This window comes from Chiloscyllium plagiosum, unplaced genomic scaffold, assembly GCF_037043375.1.
Source record: "Chiloscyllium plagiosum isolate Xiang-an unplaced genomic scaffold, Cpla_swu_hap1 HiC_scaffold_6, whole genome shotgun sequence".
NCBI classification, from domain to species: Eukaryota; Metazoa; Chordata; class Chondrichthyes; order Orectolobiformes; family Hemiscylliidae; genus Chiloscyllium; species Chiloscyllium plagiosum.
This window is the reverse complement of record NW_028270144.1, coordinates 127,960,605-127,983,311: the sequence shown is the minus strand read 5'-3', so window position 1 is coordinate 127,983,311 and position 22,707 is coordinate 127,960,605. Positions and strand designations below refer to the sequence as shown.

Below are 22,707 nucleotides of genomic sequence, written 5' to 3'. Positions count from 1 at the left end.
CTGCGCCCCGGTGACTGGGTGGCTGCGCCCCGGTTACTGGTTGACTGCGCCCCGGTTACTGGGTGACTGCGCCCCGGTTACTGGTTGGCTGCGCCCCGGTTACTGGTTGGCTGCGCCCCGGTGACTGGGTGACTGCGCCCCGGTGACTGGGTGGCTGCGCCCCGGTGACTGGGTGGCTGCGCCCCGGTGACTGGGTGGCTGCGCCCCGGTTACTGGGTGACTGCGCCCCGGTGACTGCGCCCCGGTGACTGGGTGGCTGCGCCCCGGTGACTGGGTGGCTGCGCCCCGGTGACTGGGTGGCTGCGCCCCGGTGACTGGGTGGCTGCGCCCCGGTTACTGGGTGGCTGCGCCCCGGTTACTGGGTGGCTGCGCCCCGGTTACTGGTTGACTGCGCCCCGGTTACTGGGTGACTGCGCCCCGGTGACTGGGTGGCTGCGCCCCGGTTACTGGGTGGCTGCGCCCCGGTGACTGGTTGACTGCGCCCCGGTTACTGGTTGACTGCGCCCCGGTTACTGGTTGGCTGCGCCCCGGTTACTGGTTGGCTGCGCCCCGGTGACTGGGTGACTGCGCCCCGGTGACTGGGTGGCTGCGCCCCGGTGACTGGGTGGCTGCGCCCCGGTGACTGGGTGGCTGCGCCCCGGTGACTGGGTGGCTGCGCCCCGGTGACTGGGTGGCTGCGCCCCGGTGACTGGGTGGCTGCGCCCCGGTGACTGGTTGACTGCGCCCCGGTGACTGGTTGACTGCGCCCCAGTTACTGGGTGGCTGCGCCCCGGTGACTGGGTGGCTGCGCCCCGGTGACTGGTTGACTGCGCCCCGGTTACTGGGTGGCTGCGCCCCGGTTACTGGGTGGCTGCGCCCCGGTGACTGGGTGACTGCGCCCCGGTTACTGGGTGGCTGCGCCCCGGTGACTGGGTGGCTGCGCCCCGGTGACTGGGTGGCTGCCTCTGTTTCCTGGTGTTGGAGTGGGGTTAGGAGCTGACAACTACTGAGTCAGACTGAAGCTGTGGGTGAGGGAGGTCACTGTCTGTACTCCTGACTCCCTAACCTCTGTGTGTGTCTCTCTCTCTGTCTCCCCACAGCTCCTACATTTACCAACGACGCTTTGTCAGGCTGGATCCTGACTATTTGAGATACTTTGAAAATGACAAGGTGAGACTGCAGAGAGAGAGAGAGAGAGAGAGAGTCGAAACCAAAAGGACATGGGAACAGGAATTGGCCATTCAGCCCTTCGAGCCTACTCCACCATTCAATGCTATCATGGCTGAGCTGTGAATCCTCAACTCCACTTTCCGCCTGACTCTTGAATCAATTTGGGATCATAAAATACAGCACAGAAACCGACTACTCCCAATCCCCACTAACCTCGCCCCACTACACACCCCGCCATGACCCTCAAATACCTTCCTCCCACCTGCAAGCTGCTGTCCCTCCTGCCCTCAGGGTGTACACTCCATGTCCTGACCAATGTCGGAACAAAAGGGATACCCTTGTTTTACAGATCTATTAGATGTTTTTTTGGGGGATGCAGTCAGTGGAGTTGATGAGGGAGAGCCAGTCGATGTAGTACACAGGGATTTCCAAAAGGCATTCAATCATGTTGCACACTGACGGCTCACGTGGCAGGCCATTCGGCCCCTTGTGCTGCTCTGCTGTTTGATAAAGATGGTGTCTGATCAGATTGGGGCGTCTCTGGCACTCCCGGTCAGTCGAAAAACCCGGGAAATGGACAAGATTGAGGGATTATTCCCAGTGGGTGAGGCATTGAGGACATGTGGGGTGTAGTCTCGGGATGAGCATCGAAGACTTTAGGGCCAAGATTCGGGAGAATAACTGCAGTCGGGAGGCCGTGAATCTTTGGAGTCCTCTGGCTGAGAGAGCAGTGGGTGCTCCAGCATTGAGTACATTTAAGGCTGGGCTAGTCTGATATCTCATGTTCCCCGGGGAATGGAGAGATGTCGAGGAGGGGGCATTGACTCCTCGGTCAGCCACGATCATATTGAATGATGGAGCATGCTCGATGGGCTGAATGGCCCACTCTTGCAACTATTTTGTGTTTGGTTTGTGAAGGACATTTCCCACCCTCTAACTTCATCCCTTTCCAATAACTATCCAGCTCTTTTGAAACCTCTGCCTCCGCCATCTCCCAGGCACAGCATTCCAAACCCTAACAACTCTGAGTGAAAACGATTCTCCTCAATCTCACTCCTAGCTTTCTTGAAACTGTCAGCCCTAGTTACTGATGCCCTAAATCTATGTTCTTGATCATTCTTGATCCTTGCACCAAGGGGACCAGTCTCTCTCCGTCTACTCAATGCCAAACCCCTCGTGATTCTGAAACACCTCGATCAGGTCTGCTCTTCCCCGAGGAAGGGAGCAGTCTTCAGACTCATCACTCCCACCTTCCCCAATCTTTCTCCAAGTGATCTTCCTTGGTGCAGAGTGATGTTTTCCTTCAGTTGACCTTTTGTATTCTGGTATTCTGAGCTCTCCTGTTCACTTCTGAACCAGTCCACACAATCCACTCACACAGTGTCCAAATGCTGTTTTCCTTTGACTTTGTTATTCTTGCAAAGTGTCCTGATTGGCGCAAAATGAAAACTTTTGACTTGTTTCAGCGATGTTAACGTGAATGATTTTGTGAGTGATTTTTTTTTTTTCCGTCCCATTCCCTTTCCTGATTCTCCAATTTCCAGGAAGTTTATTCCAAACGTGTCATCTCCATCAAATCCATCACCCGGGTTTTATCCGTCGGGGATCAGAAGTTTGAGGTTATCACTTCCAACCGCACCTTTGTTTTCCGGGCGGATAGTGACGGTGAGTCCCACTCCGATTTGGGAAAAACAGGATTTTAGTCAGGGAGGAGCTGAGGTAGGTGGGATTTGAATCCGATTGGCTCTGTGTGGGTGACCTGGGAGTGAGACACTGCACTCCAGGAAGGTTGGGATGCTGGGCAGGCTGAGCTCGGGCCTGGGGACAAGGCCTGGGTACCATCTCATAACCAAACACCCCCCTCCACCCATCCCCCACTCCCCACCCCCAGGGACGTTGTGGTACCTCCCCAGGTCCCAGGTCACATAGCTCCCCAAGCTGGGGAGAGAGAGAGAGTGTGACGGAGACATTGAGGGTAAGAGAGAGAGATGTGGGGTGGATAAGGGGATGAGAGATAAAGGGAAGAGAGAGATAAGGGGGGAAGAGAGATTCATGAGATGGAGAAAGAGAGACAGAAGCGGGGGAAAGAGAGAGATAGCGGGGAAGAGAGATATGAGGAGAGGAAACAGAGATGAGGAGGGAGGGAGAGAGAGATGAGGCGGGAAAGAGAGAGCGAGAGATGGGGGGAAGTGAGAGAGAGATGATGGGGAGAAGAGAGTGAGATGAGTGAGAGGGGAGGACAGAGAGAGAGGGAAAAGTGATTCATGTGGGGAGGGGGAGACAGATAATAAGAAAGAGAGAGAGAATGGGACAGGGAAGGAGAATGGAGAAAAATGAGACAAAGAAAGATGAGAGGGAAATGGAGAGGACTGAGAGTGAGCAAGTAGGGCAGGGAGAGTGGTATGGATGAGGTGGGGGTGAGTTTGGGAGGGGGGGGGGGACAGGGTGGGTGTGTTTCCTGGGCGCGGTGGGGGGATTGTCCTGAGTCATTTGTTGGGATTGTGTGTGTATTCCAGGAGAGAGGAATGAATGGGTGAGGCTGATCCAGCAAACAGTGGAGGAGAAGAGGCAGCACAGCGAGCACATGCAGGATGCTCGCATGTCCGATTGCTTCTTCCGGGATAGTGTCTCGGATGTGGGCGAGAAATCCGGTTACTTGGAGATTCGCACGTGTCGGAATAAAGTCTATGTGTCCATTCATGGGAACAAGGTGTGGCTGTACAAGAACGAAGAGGTGAGCAATCTCTCCGGCATTGGCTGTTACTGTTTCTGATTACATTGCCAGACCCACTGAGTTTTTCCAGCACACTCCCTCTCCCCCTTGCGCCCCTCTCTGTCCCTCCCCCCTCTCTCTCACTCCCCCTCTCCCCTCCATCTCCCTCCCCCTCTCTCTCTCTCCCCATCTTTCTTCCTCTCTCTCTCTCTCTCTCTCTCTCTCTCTCTCTCTCTCTCTCTCTCTCTCTTGCTCCCTCCACTCTCCCTCCCTCTTTTCTCTCCCTCCTCTGTCTCTCCCTCCTCTGTGTCTCTCTCTCTCTCTCTCTCTCTCTCTCTCACCTCCACCCTCGCCCCCCACCTCCCTCCTCCCTGTGTCTCCTTGGTGATAGTCCGTGTGCTGGAGGAGGGAGAGCTGTGATTTATTCCCTGTTGTGTTGCCCCCTGACAGGATTACAGACTGGGGATCGGTGTTACCTCAGTGGAGATGAACGTTGCGACAGTGAAGGATGCTGACAGACGAGGCTTTGACCTCACCACACCGTATAAAACCTTCAGGTAGGTCCGCGCTTGGGGCCAGGCCCCTCACCTTCAGGAAGGCCTCTGCTCGGGCCAGGCCCCTCTCCTTCACGTAGGCCGCACTCGGGGCCAGGCCCCTCTCCTTCAGGTAGGCCACTGCTCGGGGCTAGGCCCCTCTTCTTCAGGTAGGTCCCCGCTTGGGGCCAGGCCCCCCTCCTTCAGAAAGGCCGCACTTGGGGCTAGGCCCCTCTCCTTCATGTAGGTCCCCACTCGGGGCCAGGCCCCTGTCCTTGGGAAAGCTGCTCTCGGAGAGTGAGGTTCACCTGAATCCGTGAACACAGTTGCTGTCTCTGTGTGTGAGCACAGATTGGGCATGAGAGGAGGCCGCTCAGTCCTTCCAGCCTGCCCTGCTGTTCAACATGATCGCGGCTGCCCTGATTTTAACCTCAATTCTCTAGTACATCCCCCGATAATCTTCCATCCCCTCAACCATCAAGACTCTCCCTCCCTCTGCCTTAAAAATATTTAAAGGTTTTACATCCAGTGCCTTGCGCGGAAGGGAATTCCAAAGATTCACAACCCTCTGAGAGAAACGTATTCCCTCATCTTTGTCCTAAATGACTAACCCTTTATGTTTCAACTCTGACCCCCTCCTTCTAGATTCTCCCACAGAGGGAAACATCCTTTCCCCGTCCACCCAGACAGGTCCTCTCAGGGTCTGCTATATTTCAATTAAGTCACCTCTGACTGTTCAAAACTCCAGAGGATGCAGGTCTGGCCTGTGGGGCCTTTTCCCCTGAAGACAATCTGCTCATTCCAGGGGTTAGTCTGGTAAAAAGAAGCGGAAATTGCTGGAAAAGCTCAGCAGGTCTGGCAGCATCTCTGGAGAGAAATCTGAGTAAATGTTTCAGGTTCAGCAACCCTTCCTCAGAACGGATTTCTGGGTTCCAGCAGCCACAGGGGTAACATGATTACATTGCCGACACTTTAAGCGCTGTTTCAGAAGCGGGATTTTTCTATAACGCAGGATTGCACAAGATTACAACCATCATGTTACAGCAGAATCGACTGTACTCCACATGTGGTTTTTACCTCCCCAAAGTCTAACCTCCCCATGCTAGTATTCAATTCCCCTCGCAAGAAACCAGAGCTTTCCTGGTTACCTGGTGTAGCGACACACTCACCTTCTGTGGTTCATACACTAGGACACCCAGATCCCTCTGCTTTCTGGACTCTGTGAGCTCACAGCATTTCAATACGTGATTCCTTTTTTCATATTTTCGGCCAAATCGGACGATCTCTCCCTCAGCTTCATCGCGGAGACAGACAACGAGAAGGAGGAGTGGGTGGAGGCGCTACGCGAATCCATAGCTGAGGCTCTGTCCAACTACGAGGTAGCAGAGCAGATTTGGGCAGTGGAATCGAACTTGCACTGCGCTGACTGCGGAACGCCCAAACCAGAGTGGGCCTCCATCAACCTCTGCCTGGTCATCTGCAAGAAGTGTGCAGGTGAGGAACGGATCAGTACTGTCCCCTTTAATATGCGGCTGCAGTGCGCACGACTCCCCTGTAAACAGACATTGAGATGGGCTACAACGAGGGAGACTGTGGGGAGCAGAATCAAGATGGTTGTGCAGGTTTTATCTCTGTATCAGAGTCAGAGGTTTGTGGGTATAAACACCACCCCACAGACAGAAACCCAAAACACTGCACGGTCAGTGCGGAGGGAGCACCGCACTGTCGGATGGTCAGTGCTGAGGGAGTGCAGCACTGTCGGAAGGTCAATGCTGAGGGAGTGATGTACTGTTGGAGGGTCAGTGCCGAGGGAGCACCGCACTATCGGATGGTCAGTGCTGAGGGAGTGCAGCACTGTCGGAGTGTCAGTGCTGAGGGAGCACCGCACTGTCGGAGTGTCAGTGCTGAGGGAGCACCGCACTGTCGGAGTGTCAGTGCTGAGGGAGCACCGCACTGTCGGAGTGTCAGTGCTGAGGGAGCGCCGCACTGTCGGAGTGTCAGTGCTGAGGGAGCGCCGCACTGTCGGAGGGTCAGTGCTGAGGGAGTGCCGCACTGTCGGAGGGTCAGTGCTGAGGGAGTGCCGCACTGTCGGAGGGTCAGTGCTGAGGGAGCGCCGCACTGTCGGGAGGGTCAGTGCTGAGGGAGTGCCGCACTGTCGGAGGGTCAGTGCTGAGGGAGTGCCTCACTGTCGGAGGGTCAGTGCTGAGGGAGTGCCGCACTGTCGGAGGGTCAGTGCTGAGGGAGTGCCGCACTGTCGGAGGGTCAGTGCTGAGGGAGTGCCGCACTGTCGGAGGGTCAGTGCTGAGGGAGTGCCGCACTGTCGGAGGGTCAGTGCTGAGGGAGTGCTGCACTGTCGGAGGGTCAGTGCTGAGGGAGCGCTACACTGTCGGAGGGTCAGTGCTGAGGGAGTGCCGCACTGTCGGAGGGTCAGTGCTGAGGGAGCGCCGCACTGTCGGAGGGTCAGTGCTGAGGGAGTGCCGCACTGTCGGAGGGTCCGTGCTGAGGGAGTGCCGCACTGTCGGAGGGTCAGTGCTGAGGGAGTGCCGCACTGTCGGAGGGTCAGTGCTGAGGGAGTGCCGCACCGTCGGGGGGTGTTATTTACTGATTCAGTCCTTGAGTGGGAATCATTGGAAGAATTTCCGTTTTACCTAACTGCATGGCGATCACTCTCACTGTTTGATTTGTTAGCGGGGGAGACAATATTATCTCCAAAGGTTTGAAATTGTCCCGTGCACCCCAAGACAGATCATTCCCACAGTCCAGATCAAGTCCCCCATGAAGATTCCAGGATCATGTGACCATGTCTCAGTTCAATTCCCTGAGGAAGTGAAGCTGGATTGTCCTTGGAACAGAGTGACCGTGATACCTGTGGGGGGGGATGTCTCTGAGCCCCTCCCCTTGGCCAGATCTATTCCGGGAGGTCTCTCTTGTGACACTGTCCTCCACAGCCCTGCATTTGGTCACCTGATCTAACAGTCCCGTCGCTGTGATCATAAGGAAATGTTGGCCAATGCTGGTACTTGGAAATTGGATCAGGAATTGCTGGAAAAACTCAGCAGGCTCTGGCAGGGTTTGGAGAGAGAAAGCAGAGTGAGCTTGGAGCCCAGGAGCAGGAACATTGACTCTGTTTGCTGCCTCCACCACACAGACACTGCGAGAGCCTGCTGAGTTTCTCCAGCAAGCCCTGACTGAAACGCAGTGAACTGAGGACGGCGTAGGGTTGGTAGCTGCTGTTAGTGAATGGATTACCCACTGAGTCCCCCGGAGCTGAGGCTGTTGGATGGGGGCGGATTGAGCAGGAACAGAGAGGAGGTGAGTACGTTTCAATCGCAGCACTGAGAGGGGCCTGGGAGCTCTGGGATCAGACTGCTCACGGTCACTGTTCTGTCCCACATTCCACAGGGGAGCACCGAGCATTGGGTCCCGGCATTTCGAAAATACGGAGTCTGAAAATGGACAAGAAAGTTTGGACTGACCAGATGATTAAGGTACAAAGAAATGAAACAGCACCTGGTTTTATTAACTGGCTGGGCCTGGTATTTACCGCCCGTCCCTAGTTGCCCCTTGAGAAGGTGGGGGTGAGCTGCCTTCTTGAACCGCTGCAGTCCATGTGCTGTAGGTAGACCTACAATGCCATTAGGGAGGGGATTCCAGGATTGTGACCCAGTGACAGTGAAGGAACGGCGATATTTTTCCAAGTCAGGATGGGGAGGGGCTTGGAGGGGAACTTGCAGGGGGTGGTGTTCCCATGTATCTGCTGCCCCTTGTCCTTCTAGATGGAAGTGGTGGTGGGTTTGGAAGGAGCTGCCTGAGGATCTTTGGTGAATCTCTGCAGTGCATCTTGTAGATGGTACGCACTGCAGCTACTGAGTGTCGGTGGGAGAGGGAGGGGGAAGTTTGTGGATGTATGGCCAATCAAGTGGGGGCTGCTTTGTCCTGGATGGTGTTAAGCTCCTTGAGTGTTGTTGGAGCTGCCCCCATCCAGGGAGTATTCCATCACACTCCTGACTTTGTGAATAAACCTCACTAGGCCCAGAGCCTCTCCCCTCTGTGGAGATTTGCTGACGAGTTTAATTCTTTAATCATGAGGAATTCTCTGGCTTTCAGTAAAGATGTGTCAGTTTTTCGGAAGGACTCTCTGTGGAAGGGGCGTCTGTGAAAGGCAGAGGGTGAGCTATGTAAGGTGTTGTCTCTGAGCAGGCTGTTTCCCAGCTGACCCCCTGCCCCCCCCCCCCCCCCAAAGGAGATCCTAACTGAATGCACCGCCCTGGGGTCGTGATGCGCAATAAGCAGGTCTGATTGGCTAACTTTCACATGTCACTCTCATGAAGCCCCAGTGACCTTCCATTGCCCTCATTATAATAAGTGTTCCGCAACTCTTTACAAACCTTTCCAATAAATAACTGTCCAGTAACCCTCCACTGAATCCTGAAAGTGTTATTGATAATGGCGCAGTGATTGTAACGTGGTCAGCTGGGTGGTCCTCTTAGAATCAGAGTTCCCTGATTGCACCAGGTTAACAGCCCCAATCAGGGAGCCCTGGCTGACAGATAGAAACAGGAGTGTTGGGGCTCCTGCTTGCTCTGAGAGCTGGCTCTGAAGGAGCTGGATTAGATTAAAGTCATAGAGATGTACAGCACGGAAACAGACCCTTCGGTCCAACCCATCCATGCTGACCAGATATCCCAACCCAATCTAGTCCCACCTGCCAGCACCCGGCCCATATCCCTCCAAACCCTTCCTATTCATATACCCATCCAAATGCCTCTTAAATGTTGCAATTGTACCAGCCTCCACCACATCCTCTGGCAGCTCATTTCATACACTTACCACCCTCTGCGTGAAAAAGTTGCTCCTTAGGTCTCTCTTATATCTTTCCCCTCTCACACTAAACCAAGCCCTCTAGTTCTGGACTCCCCCACAACAGGGAAAAGACTTTGCCTATTTACCCTATCCATGCCCCTCATAATTTTGTAAATCTCTATAATGTCACCCCTCAGCCTCCGACGCTCCGGGGAAAACAGCCCCAGCCTGTTCAGCCTCTCCCTGTAGCTCAAACCCTCCAACCCTGGCAACATCCTTGTAAATCTTTTCTGAACCCTTTCAAGTTTCACAACATCTTTCCGATAGGAAGGAGACCAGAATTGCCCGCAATATTCCAACAGTGGCCTAACCAATGTCCTGTACAGCTGCAACGTGACCTCCCAACCCCTGTACTCAATACTCTGACCAATAAAGGAAAGCATACCAAACACCTTCACTATCCTATCTACCTGCAACTCCACTTTCAAGGAGCTATGAACCTGCACTCCAAGGTCTCTTTGTTCAGCAACACTCCCTAGGACCTTACCATTCAGTGTATAAGTCCTGCTAGATTCCCTACAGTGTGGAAACTGGCCATTTGGCCCAACAAGTCCACTCTGACCCTCCAAAGAGTAACCCACCCAGACCCATTTCCCTCTGACTAGTGCACCTAACACTATGGGCAATTTAGCCTGGCCAGTTCACCCTGACCTGCACATTTTTGGACTGTGGGAGGAAACCCACGCAGACATAGGGAGGATGTGCAAACTCCGCACAGACAGTCACCCGAGGCTGGAATCGGACCCAGGTCCCTGGCGCTGTGAGGCAGCAGTGCTAACCACTGAGCCACTGTGCCACCCCATGTGTCAGGATCAGTGTTAAGGACTCCCCATGTGTAAATAAAGGGTGACCTGGTGATGGGATACCGGTCTCTGGGGAGTCATTTCAAGGATTCATCTTCATTAGGTTGTTGGTTCACTCTGAAATGGCCCTCACATGAATCTCCGTTTGAGGGCAGTTCGGGATGGGGAGCCAATGCTGAAGCCCGCATCTCATCAAAGGGTAACAGGAAATTCAGGGTCATCCCTTGGGCACGGATTGGGTTGGAGTTGGATGGTTTTGGATGGGTTTGAGGATTGATTGTGTGTGTCTCTCTCTCTCTCTCTCTCTCTCTCTCTCTCTCTCTCTCTCTCTCTCTCTCTCTCTCTCTCTCCCTCTCTGATCTTTCACTAGATGTTTCAATGTGTCAATAATTGGAAAGCCAATCAGTTCTGGGCAGCGAATGTGCCCCCCAGCGAGGCCATCAATGAGACAAGCAGCAGCATGGAGCGCAGGCGGTTCATCGGTGCCAAGTACCGGCAGGGGAAATACCGGAAATACCACCCGCTGTTCGGAAACCAAGAGGAGCTCAACAAGGTAACCATCCCATCACCGCCTCCTCCCCGCCCCATCACCGCCTCCTCACCGCCTCCTCCCCGTCCCATCACCGCCCCATCACCGCCCCATCACCGCCTCATCACCATCCCATTGCCACTCATCACCGCCTCATCACCGTCCCGTTACCACCCATCACCGTCCCATTACCACCCATCACCGTCCCATCACCGTCCCATCACCGTCCCATCACCGTCCCATCTCCGCCCCATCTCCGCCCCATCACCGCCTCATCACCGCCTCATCACCGCCTCATCACCATCCCATCACCACCCCATCACTGCCTCATCACCATTCCATCGCCAACCATCACCGCCTCATCACCATCCCATTGCCATTCATCACTGCCCCATCACCATTCCATTGCCACCCATCATCTCCTCATCACCATCCCATTGCCACCCATCACCACCCCATCACGACCCCATCACCGCTCTGTCACTGCCCCCATCGTCACCCCTGTCATCACCCTATCACCAGCCCATCACCATCCATCTGTGAAATGCTTTTCCACAGAGGGCTGTTGGGGCTGGGTCACTGAGGATATTCAGGGCTCAGAGAGACTGGTTGTTAATCAGTGAGGAATCGAGTTGGGGGTTATGGGGAAAAGGCAGGATGTGGAGTTGGGGATTATCAGACCAGCCATGATGGCCTTGAACGATGGAGCAGAGTTGATGAACTGATTGGCCTATCCTGCTCCTATGTCTAATGGTCTTAATCATTCCATCCTGGACAGTGACCTTCTCCAGAGGATGTTTCCCCTGACTGTGGGGTCAAGGAGTTGGAGACAGAGTCTCAGTAAATGGCAGGACAGAGGAATGGGAGGAGGCCATTCTGCCCTTCAATGAGATCATTGGCTGTTCTGTAGCCTAATTCCATAACTCTTATCCCATACCCCTTCATACCTCTAAAACCAAAATACTGTAAATCAGAAACCAAAGCAGATATTGCTGAAAAAGCTCCAAAGGTCTGGCAGAGCCTGAGTAAATGGCAGGACAGAGGAACGGGAGGAGTCCGTTCGGAGCAGGGGTCACTGGACCCGAAACGTTAATTCTGATTTCTCTCCACAGATGCTGCCAGACCTGCTGAGCTTTTCCAGCAATTTAGCTCCAATTTAAAATTAACAACTGATCCAGCGTCCACTGGCATTGAGGACTGAGTTGAGGAGGAGTGTTCACTCACAGGGTGGTGGAATGTCTCTATCCCAGAGGACTGTGGCAGCTCAAGATGGAGATTGATGGCTTGCTAGATACTAAAGGAATTATGGGCATTGCCATGGGAACGTGGTATAGGATCAGCCATGATCTTGAATTGTAGAGCAAATCCGAGGGGCAGAATGGCCTAGTTTTGTGAGGGCTGTACTGAGGAGGAGGTGCATTATCAGAAACGTGATTGCTGAGGGATGGAACCCCATTGGATTTCTATCCATGGAATCCAAGACCTGCTCAGTGCGCCAGATCATTTAGCTCAATAAATCCCAGGCTGTGCAGAGGAAGTTGGGATGCACATTCAGGCATGAATGATGGAATACAGCTGAGGGGCCGAATGGCCTCCTGCGATGCCTCTGTTGTGGGGAAAATCGCCAGCCTCGGAGTCAGGGTCGGGGTTCAACGACAAAGTTTATTGTACAAGGAAATAACCTGTGCTCCAGGGAGAGAGAGAGAGACACCAACAGCACAGTGGGCAGCTGCGAGCCTGCTCTCAACCTGACACACATGTCAAGATACTGTTATACATTGTGTAATATAATAGGTCAGTGGTAAGGTTATTGTCTCGGTAACATGGCTTGTTTGTTGTAAACATTGCAGAATCATTGTCAGTTCCAGTGCAGCCTTTGTTAATTTCAGCACGTCGTTGTCAGTTTCAGCATCTGTGCGGAAGTCCATTGCTGTGGTAATGGGTCCTAATGGCTCTGCCGGAGACGAATGGTTACTGCAGCCCTGGCTATTGAGACCGTATCAAACAGTTAGCATTTCTATAAGAGGTGTTGGCTGGACCCAGAGACTTCGGCAGGCAGTGTACATTACTCATGTATTCTCTCCCCCACCCACCTTAGACTATCAGCTCGGTTGTGGGTGCATTGTGCTGGCATTCTGGTGGCCCCAGGCAGTGCCTGTGTTTGCTCTGCTGTCTCTCTCTGTATTGTGGTCCGGCGGCCATCTTGTGTGTCAAGTTGGCCAACTGATGGCTCAGCGGCCATCTTGTGAGTCCGTGTGCCTAGTGTCACCCCGCCCCGTGCCATCTCCCACTCCACTCCCCCCTTTGTGGTCAAGGAGGCGACTTTGGAGATCTCCCGCAGACCATACAATTTACATGTAGAGGTAGGTCATCTCTAGGAGCTCCTCCTCCCGAGGGGTATCATGGGGGCTCTTCCGTGGTGGCACTCGCTGCTGGCACAGTTCCCATCAGTAGCGCCAGACAGCAGAGCTTTAAACATCCGAGGCCCACACAGAATACCAGCGTGAGTGCAATGAGGAGAACTATCCCATCTGCCAAATACAGTCCCCAAGATTTACCTAGCAACCAATTTAGCCAGCTGTCTGTGATTGTGGCTCCCTGTTGAAAATTACCTCCCTGGTCTCGGATATTCTTGATGGCTTCTGTAATGTGATAAGAGGCATCAGTAACCTGGGTGATACAATGGTCACCAATAACTGTACAAACTCCCCCTTGCTGTGCTCATTGATAATCCACCACATACACCGTATCTGCTGTGTGTAGTCTGCGTTCAGCCAGCTCCGTGTTAATTGCTTCCAGAGCTTTTGAGGTACTATTGCCTCAGATAGTCAGGCCACATACAAGATAATTTTGGTTTTTAGCACTGATGATCCCTGCTGTGCTCCCCAAAGATAGAGATCCCAGAAATCCATATTCCGATGATGACACCAAGGTGATGGGGGCCTGCCAGTCAGCACAGAACTCCTGACTGATGGAGTGGGTCACTATCCTTCTCCGAGTATGTCCCCCTCGTTGGGGCATGGGTACAGTAAGGGGAGCAATTGTTCCTACTGTAAACAGGTTTGGGAGGCCTGGGGTGTCTGTCGCATAAGTCCCCTTAAATAGAAAAACAAATCCTGTCGCTGCTTGATTACATGCATTGTCCTATCCTGCCATCTGTCTGTCCACCCATGTCACCCCCGATCCCCCGGGTGCACCCCCCAGCTGGTGAGTGTCGAAGGGGTATGTCTGTGTGGCAGAGCTGACATGGGTGCCATTGCACTGACCACATAGGAACCGTCTGCCTGCGGTCACATTCAAACACGCCTGCTCCTCCTCGGATGACCGTCCTGTCCACTGTTCCTGTCTGCAGCTGGGGAATGCTTTGGTCACAGTTTGAGTTGGGCCCAGTGCTTCCATGTGCCTTTCCCTGTAATGTCCAGGCAGGCACAGGGAGTCCCCACTTCTTACCACACCGTGTGGCCCATTCCATTTTGGGGCAAAGCCTGGTTTGTCAGGCAGTGTGAAGTTTGTGCACCCTTCCTGACTCCTGCTCCAACCCTTGTATTCTGTCCTCCAGCTCCTTAACGTGCTCCTGGCCCTTTCTCCACCTACTCACGGGGGCACTCACTTGTTTAATTTGGCCGGCTCAATGGTGCACTAACATTACCCCTATTGCTTCAGTTTTATTCTGTTTCTGTTATCTATCCACACACTCTGTTGTGCTAACGTCTGGGATGGATCCCAGCCACGTTTCTTCATTTGCTTTGCCTGGCAGCCTCCTAGCAAGGTATACTCTCTACTGGGACTCCTCTACCCTCCCGGCCACCTCTACTGACCTAGCAACACCCGATAGGCCCAGAAACCTACCTCTAGCCTGGCGTGCTCTCTACTGGGGGGACTCTTTCCCCTCCCAGCCATCGCCACTATTCAAGCTCTGTTGTTCTACTACAGACTGACAGGGTATCATGGTTACCCACAGTGTCCATGCTCCCCACCTCAGTAATGTGCACTCCACTGAGGTTTGGCTCTTGGTCAGGGTGATCAGCTCCTCTCCCTCACCACACTGGAAGTTACAAGTATAGACAGCACCCCACTTTTATCTTAAACTCTACCTGGACTCTGCGTTGTTGGCCCTTACAGAGTCCAGTGTTACCCAACTTGGCCACCTGTGTTTCACAGCTCCTAGTGCCCTCGGCATCTCAATCGCCACTTCAAATCCCAACCTTCACGTGGCGGGGGTCCGGGGTGCATGGCGGGGGGGGCGGGGTGCCTGGCGGGGGTGCAAGGTGGGGGGAACATGGTGGGTGGGCTACCCCTCTTACCACCCGGTTCAGGGCAGGGTCTTTGAGACTGGCACAACCTTGTCCTCTGGCTGTTTCAGCACATACAGCAGGTTCTTACAGCAGTTAATCCAGTTAACACTTATTCTCCACAGACATGAGTCTGTGTTAATTGTTTTAACTCAGTACTGTAGCAGGTTAGACATTACAGTCCGTTTACCTTTTAAACTGTGTCCTTGGCCCGGTCTGACCCTTCCCGTTTGCAGGTACAAATCAGCTCTTACCCCGGCTCCCTAATTGTGGCTTTTGACCAGGGCACCAGTAATGAGAACCCTGCTCACATCGCCAATTGTTATGGGGAAAATCACTTGCCTCAGAGTCAAAGTCGGGGGTTCAATGACAGAGTTTATTGTACAAGGAAACACCGGTGCTCCAGGAAGAGAGAGAGAGACACCAACAGCACTGTGGCAAGCTGTGAGGCCTCTCTCTGTACTGTGGTCTGGCGGCCATCTTGTGTGTCAAGTGGCCAACTTATGGCTCAGCGGCCATCTTGTGTGTCCGTGTGCCTAGTGTTACCCAACCCTCTTGAGCAAGGTGTGACGTTTACTCCCAACAGACAGTCAGAAACTCCCCTTTTACGTGGACAATATCACCCACTCTTCTCTTCAGAACAGTGTCCTATTTATTTTTGTTCACTTGAATGTAGGAGATTGAGAGGTGACCTTATCAAAATTTATAAAATAATGAGGGGTATCAATAGAGTTAATGATTGTTCATTTCCCATGGATGGGGGATTTCAACACTAGGGGGCACGTTTTTAAGGTGAGAGGAGAGAGATTTTTAAAAAAGACATGAGGGGCAAATTGTTTACCCAGAGGGTGGTTCGTGTGTGGAATGAGCTTCCTGAGGAAGTGGGTACAATTACAATGTTTAATAGACATTTGGATAGATACATGAGTAGGAAAGGTTTGGAGGGACATGGACCAGGAGCAGGCAGGTGGGACTGGTTTTGGGATTAGGGTCGGCATGGACTGGTTGGGCTGAAGGGCCTGTTTCCATACTGTGTGACTTTATAAGAGGAAGAATTTTAGTGCATTGTTTAACTTTCGATTCACCGTTGAAGAGGTTTACAGACCGTGTTTCCTGAAGTTTCTTCATCAGTTTTAAGGTGCCCATCTTGGAAAGCATAACGTGACCGTTCTGCCCACATGCTCCATGCTAGTGTTTATTCTCCACAAGAACTGCTTGCTTCCACCTCTCCATCTCGCTCCAGCACCATCTCCTATTCCCCCCCTCCCTCATGCGGTTAGCTAACTTCCTCTGGAACACATTCACCGCAATGATTCACTGTGATACTGATTTTCTCATTTTTACCAAGAAGCGAGTCAGTGGGATTCTCCACTGTTTGGGGATGACAGTGGACTGATTCCTGTTCCCAGTCTCCTCCTGTCTGTGTAACCATCTTCTCTGCATCTCTCCTATCAACACCCCCTCCTCATAATTTCAAACATTCATCTGTGTGAGGGTCACTGAGTGAACCTTGTGTACAATGGGATGTAAGCCCAGTGGAGAGTGAGTGAGACCATTCAGCCCATTGACCTGGACTGAGGGTTGGTTCAGGCAGGGAGCTGAGTGAGTGCTGCACTGTCAGAGGTGTTGCTTTCAGATTGTTAATAAGTTCAAAGCACTGTCTGTCTCCTCAGCTCCTGTACACTTGTATTTCTGGAAGAATTCACTCCTACCACAGCAAAGGTTCACTGGTCTCTGGGAAGAGAGGGTTTCTCACAATCACAGGCTGAGTCACTATTAAGACAATAAGATATAGGCGCAGAGTTGGGGCATTCACCCCATTGAGTCTGATACACCATTCCACCATGGCTGATATGTTTCTCAACCCCATTCACCCTGTGACCCTTGACCCCCTTACTAATCAGGAGCCTATCTATCTCTGTCTTAAATACACTCAGTGACTTGGCCTCCACAGCCCCCTGTTGCAATGAGTCCCACAGATTCCCCATGCTCTGGCTGAAGAAACCCCTCCTCATCTCAGTTCTAAAGGGTCGCCCCTTCACCCTGAGGCTGGGCCCTCGGGTCCTAGTCTCTCCTCCTGGTGGAAACATCTTCTCCACATCCTCTCTATCCAGGCCTCTCAGGATTCTGGAAGTTTCCGTGAGATACCCCCCTCATCCTTCTAAACTCCATCGAGTACAGACCCAGGGTCCTCACCCGTTCCTCACATGACAAGCCCTTCATCCCTGGGATCATTCTTGTAAACCTCCTCTGGCCCCCCCCCTCCAAGACCAGCACATCCTTCCCTAGATACGGGGCCCAAAACTGCTCATGTGAGAAGTGATTTTGCTGAGATGTACAAGACCCTGAAAAGCTTTGACAGTGTAGACTCCGAGAGATGGTTTCCCCTTATTGGGGAGTGTAACACTGGGTGGGTGGGGGAGGTGCAGTAGAAAGGTCGATTATTTCAATGGATTGAAATGAGGATCAATGTCTTCCCCTGGAGGCTGGTGGATCGCTCTGTGCCCCGAGGGAGCGCTGTAGAAGCTCACATTGTTAAAGATATTAACAGGTGGGACAGGCAGGGGTTTGGTGTCTCTGTGAGACAGAAACGTGGGGTAGAGACCAAACAGTTCACCGGGGGTGTGTCCGCTGCAGGGAGTGAGATTCCAAGATGCCGACACTTGGTGAAAGATCCCACTGACCGTATTCCCGAGCAGAGCTGAACCACAGGATTGTCCCGGCACAGAATGAGGCCATTCAGCCCGTTGTGCCTGGTCTTGCAGAAGGGGTAGGAGCTGAGAATTCACTGTAACTGTTAATTGGCGAAATGGTTTGCGAGGCACACATACATTTCAGACAGACAATTGAGGAAATGATTTCATTTGGAAATAGAATGCACCATTTCTTTTTTGGTTTGCCAGATAATTTCTGGTTTTTAAAAGTCATTAAAAGCGCACATTTCCTCCTTTCCTCAACCTCCAGGTAAGTAGAACTCGAACACTCGGTTTTATTTTTGGGAGGATTTGTCATGTTTGTTACAGGCATGTAGAAATAAACAGTGGAGGGGGTGTGGGGGTGTATGTGAGTGTGGGATGTATGTGAGTGTAGGGTGGGTGTGGGGGTGTGTGAGTGTGGGGTGTGGGGGTGTATGTGAGTGTGGGGTGTGGGATGTATGTGAGTGTAGGGTGGGTGTGGGGGTGTGGGGGTGTATGTGAGTGGGGGTGTATGTGAGTGGGGGTGTATGTGAGTGTGGGGTGTGTGTGGTTGTATGTGAGTGTGGTGTGTGTGTAGTTGTGTGTGGAGGGGTGTGGGTGTGTGTGTGGAGGGGTGTGGGTGTGTGTGTGGAGGGGTGTGGGTGTGTGTGTGGAGGGGTGTGGGTGTGTGTGTGGAGGGGTGTGGGTGTGTGTGTGTGTGGAGGGGTGTGTGTGTGTGTGTGTGGAGGGGTGTGTGTGTGTGTGGAGGGGTGTGTGTGTGTGTGTGTGGAGGGGTGTGTGTGTGTGTGGAGGGGTGTGTGTGTGTGTGGAGGGGTGTGGGTGTGTGTGTGGAGGGGTGTGGGTGTGTGTGTGGAGGGGTGTGGGTGTGTGTGTGTGTGGAGGGGTGTGGGTGTGTGTGTGTGTGGAGGGGTGTGGGTGTGTGTGTGTGTGGAGGGGTGTGGGTGTGTGTGTGTGTGGAGGGGTGTGGGTGTGTGTGTGTGTGGAGGGGTGTGGGTGTGTGTGTGTGTGGAGGGGTGTGGGTGTGTGTGTGTGTGGAGGGGTGTGGGTCTGTGTGTGTGTGGAGGGGTGTGGGTGTGTGTGTGTGTGTGGAGGGGTGTGGGTGTGTGTGTGTGTGGAGGGGTGTGGGTGTGTGTGTGTGTGGAGGGGTGTGGGTGTGTGTGTGTGTGGAGGGGTGTGTGTGTGTGTGTGTGTGTGGAGGGGTGTGTGTGTGTGTGTGTGTGTGTGGAGGGGTGTGTGTGTGTGTGTGTGTGTGGAGGGGTGTGGGTGTGTGTGTGTGGAGGGGTGTGTGTGTGTGTGTGTGTGTGGAGGGGTGTGTGTGTGTGTGTGTGTGTGTGGAGGGGTGTGTGTGTGTGTGTGTGTGGAGGGGTGTGTGTGTGTGTGTGTGTGTGGAGGGGTGTGTGTGTGTGTGGAGGGGTGTGTGTGTATGTGAGTGTGGGGGTGTGTGTATGTGAGTGTGGGGTGTGTGTGTGTGTGTATGTGAGTGTGGGGTGTGTGTGTGTGTATGTGAGTGTGGGGTGTGTGTGTGTGTATGTGAGTGTGGGGTGTGTGTGTGTATGTGAGTGTGGGGTGTGTGTGTGTGTATGTGAGTGTGGGGTGTGTGTGTGTATGTGAGTGTGGGGTGTGTGTGTGTGTATGTGAGTGTGGGGTGTGTGTGTGTGTATGTGAGTGTGGGGTGTGTGTGTGTGTATGTGAGTGTGGGGTGTGTGTGTGTGTATGTGAGTGTGGGGTGTGTGTGTGTGTATGTGAGTGTGGGGTGTGTGGGTGTATGTGAGTGTGGGGTGGGTGTGGGGGTGTATGTGGGGTGGGTGTGGTTGTGTGTGAGTGTGGGGGTGTGGTTGTGTGTGTGTGAGTGTGGGGGTGTGGTTGTGTGTATGTGAGTGTGGGGGGTGTGTGTGAGTGTGGGGGGTGTGTGTGAGTGTGGGGGGTGTGTGTGAGTGTGGGGGGTGTGTGTGAGTGTGGGGGGTGTGTGGGTGTATGTGAGTGTGGGGGGTGTGTGTGTATGTGAGTGTGGGGGGTGTGTGGGTGTATGTGAGTGGGGTGGGGGTATGTGGGTGTATGTGAGTGTGGGATGGGGGTGTGGGTGTATGTGAGTGTGGGGTGGGTGTGGGGGTGGGTGTGGGGGTGTGTGTGGGGTGGGTGTGTGGTTGTGTGTGAGTGTGGGGGTGTGTGTGAGTGTGGGGGTGTGTGTGAGTGTGGGGGTGTGTGTGAGTGTGGGGGTGTGTGTGAGTGTGGGGTGTGGGGGTGTGTGAATGTGGGGTGTGGGCGTGTGTGAATGTGGGGTGTGGGGGTATGTGGGGTGTGGGGGTATGTGGGGCGTGTGTGAATGTGGGGTGTGGGCGTGTGTGAATGTGGGGTGTGGGCGTGTGTGAATGTGGGGTGTGTGGGCGTGTGTATGTGAGTGTGGGGGGTGTGGGCGTGTGTATGTGAGTGTGGGGGGTGTGGGCGTGTGTATGTGAGTGTGGGGGGTGTGGGCGTGTGTATGTGAGTGTGGGGGGTGTGGGTGTGTGTATGTGAGTGTGGGGGGTGTGGGTGTGTGTATGTGAGTGTGGGGGTGTGTGTATGTGAGTGTGGGGGTGTGTGTATGTGAGTGTGGGGGGTGTGGGTGTGTGTATGTGAGTCTGGGGGTGTGTGTATGTGAGTCTGGGGGTGTGTGTATGTGAGTGTGGGGATGTGTGTATGTGAGTGTGGGGGGTGTGTGGGTGTGTATGTGAGTGTGGGGGGTGTGTGGGTGTGTGTGAGTGTGGGGGGTGTGTGGGTGTGTGTGAGTGTGGGGGGTGTGTGGGTGTGTGTGAGTGTGGGGGGTGTGTGGGTGTGTGTGAGTGTGGGGGGTGTGTGGGTGTGTGTGAGTGTGGGGGGGGTGTGGGTGTGTGTGAGTGTGGGGGGTGTGTGGGTGTGTGTGAGTGTGGGGGGTGTGTGGGTGTGTGTGAGTGTGGGGGGTGTGTGGGTGTGTGTGAGTGTGGGGGGTGTGTGGGTGTATGTGAGTGTGGGGGGTGTGTGGGTGTATGTGAGTCTGGGGTGGGTGTGGTTGTGTGTGAATGTGGGGTGGGTGTGGTTGTATGTGAGTGTGGGGTGTCGGCGTATATGTGAGTGTGGGGGTGTGTGTGGGGTGGGGGTGTGGTTGTGTGTGGGGTGGGTGTGGTTGTGTGTTAGTGTGTGGGTGTGGGGTGTATGTGAGCGTGGGGTGGGTGTGGTGTGTATGTGAGCGTGGGGTGGATGTGTGTATGTGAGCGTGGGGTGGGTGTGGGGGTGTGTGTGAGTGTGGGGTGGGTGTAGGGGTGGGTGTAGGGGTGTGGGGGTGTGTGTGTGTGGGTGTGGGTGTGTGTGTGTGTGGGTGTGGGGGTGTGTGTGTGTGGGTGTGGGGGTGTGTGTGTGGGGTGGGGGTGTGTGTGTGTGGGGTGGGGGTGTGTGTGTGTGGGGTGGGGATGGGGGTGTGTGGGGTGGGGGTATATGGGGTGGGGGTGTGTGGGGTGGGGGTGTGTGGGGTGGGTGGGGTGAGTGTGGGGGTGTGTGTGGGGTGGGTGTGGTTGTGTGTGGGGTGGGTGTGGTTGTGTGTGAGTGTGGGGGTGTGGTTGTGTGTATGAGTTTGGGGTGTGTGGGTATGTGAGTGTGGGGTGTGTGGGTATGTGAGTGTGGGGTGTGTGGGTATGTGAGTGTGGGGTGTGTGGGTATGTGGGGTGTGTGGGTGTATGTGAGTGTGGGGTGTGTGGGTGTGTATGTGAGTGTGGGGTGTGTAGGTGTGTATGTGAGTGTGGGGTGTGTAGGTGTGTATGTGAGTGTGGGGTGTGTGTGTGTGTATGTGAGTGTGGGGTGTGTGTGTGTGTATGTGAGTGTGGGGTGTGTGTGTGTGTATGTGAGTGTGGGGTGTGTGTGTGTATGTGAGTGTGGGGTGTGTGTGTATATGAGTGTGGGGTGTGTGTGTATGTGAGTGTGGGGTGTGTGTGGGTGTATGTGAGTGTGGGGGGTGTGTGGGTGTATGTGAGTGTGGGGGGTGTGTGGGTGTATGTGAGTCTGGGGTGGGTGTGGTTGTGTGTGAATGTGGGGTGGGTGTGGTTGTATGTGAGTGTGGGGTGTCGGCGTATATGTGAGTGTGGGGGTGTGTGTGGGGTGGGGGTGTGGTTGTGTGTGGGGTGGGTGTGGTTGTGTGTTAGTGTGTGGGTGTGGGGTGTATGTGAGCGTGGGGTGGGTGTGGTGTGTATGTGAGCATGGGGTGGATGTGTGTATGTGAGCGTGGGGTGGGTGTGGGGGTGTGTGTGAGTGTGGGGTGGGTGTAGGGGTGTGTGTGGGGTGGGTGTAGGGGTGTGTGAGAGTGTGGGTTGGGTGTGGGGGTGTGTGTGTGTGGGTGTGGGTGTGTGTGTGTGTGGGGTGGGGGTGTGTGTGTGTGGGGTGGGGGTGTGTGGGGTGGGGGTGTGTGGGGTGGGTGGGGTGGGTGTGGTGTGTGAGTGTGGGGGTGTGGTTGTGTGTGAGTGTGGGGGTGTGGTTGTGTGTATGAGTTTGGGGTGTGTGGGTGTGTGTATGAGTTTGGGGTGTGTGGGTGTATGTGAGTGTGGGGTGTGTGGGTATGTGGGGTGTGTGGGTGTATGTGAGTTTGGGGTGTGTGGGTGTATGTGAGTGTGGGGTGTGTGGGTATGTGGGGTGTGTGGGTGTATGTGAGTGTGGGGGTGTGTGGGTGTGTATGTGAGTGTGGGGTGTGTAGGTGTGTATGTGAGTGTGGGGTGTGTGTGTGTATGTATGTGAGTGTGGGGTGTGTGTGTGTATGTATGTGAGTGTGGGGTGTGTGTGTGTATGTATGTGAGTGTGGGGTGTGTGTGTGTGTGTATGTGAGTGTGGTGTGTGTGTGTGTATGTGAGTGTGGGGTGTGTGGGTGTGTATGTGAGTGTGGGGTGTGTGGGTGTGTATGTGAGTGTGGGGTTTGTAGGTGTGTATGTGAGTGTGGGGTTTGTAGGTGTGTATGTGAGTGTGGGGTGTGTGTGTATGTGAGTGTGGGGTGTGTGTGTATGTGAGTGTGGGGTGTGTGTATGTATGTGAGTGTGGGGTGTGTGTGTGTGTGTATGTGAGTGTGGGGTGTGTGTGTGTATGTGAGTGTGGGGTGTGTGGGTGTGTATGTGAGTGTGGGGTGTGTGGTGTGTATG

The 22,707-nt window shown here is 54.1% G+C and overlaps 1 protein-coding gene across 8 annotated transcripts in view; it reads left to right on the top strand.

The window, feature by feature from the left end:
• Positions 1-22,707, top strand: part of arap1 (ArfGAP with RhoGAP domain, ankyrin repeat and PH domain 1) — a 209,758-nt gene that overhangs the window by 104,338 nt on the left and 82,713 nt on the right. For all 8 annotated transcript variants that reach the window (XR_015757500.1, XM_087988447.1, XM_087988448.1 and 5 more), the window contains 7 exons: positions 1,080-1,149; positions 2,694-2,814; positions 3,666-3,883; positions 4,313-4,419; positions 5,690-5,889; positions 7,798-7,883; positions 10,432-10,614. Coding sequence is in view for 7 of the 8 variants with exons in the window: in XM_087988447.1 (XP_087844573.1) it covers positions 1,080-1,149; positions 2,694-2,814; positions 3,666-3,883; positions 4,313-4,419; positions 5,690-5,889; positions 7,798-7,883; positions 10,432-10,614 (985 nt within the window). In the remaining variant the exon portion in view is untranslated. The remainder of the gene's footprint in view (positions 1-1,079; positions 1,150-2,693; positions 2,815-3,665; positions 3,884-4,312; positions 4,420-5,689; positions 5,890-7,797; positions 7,884-10,431; positions 10,615-22,707) is intronic.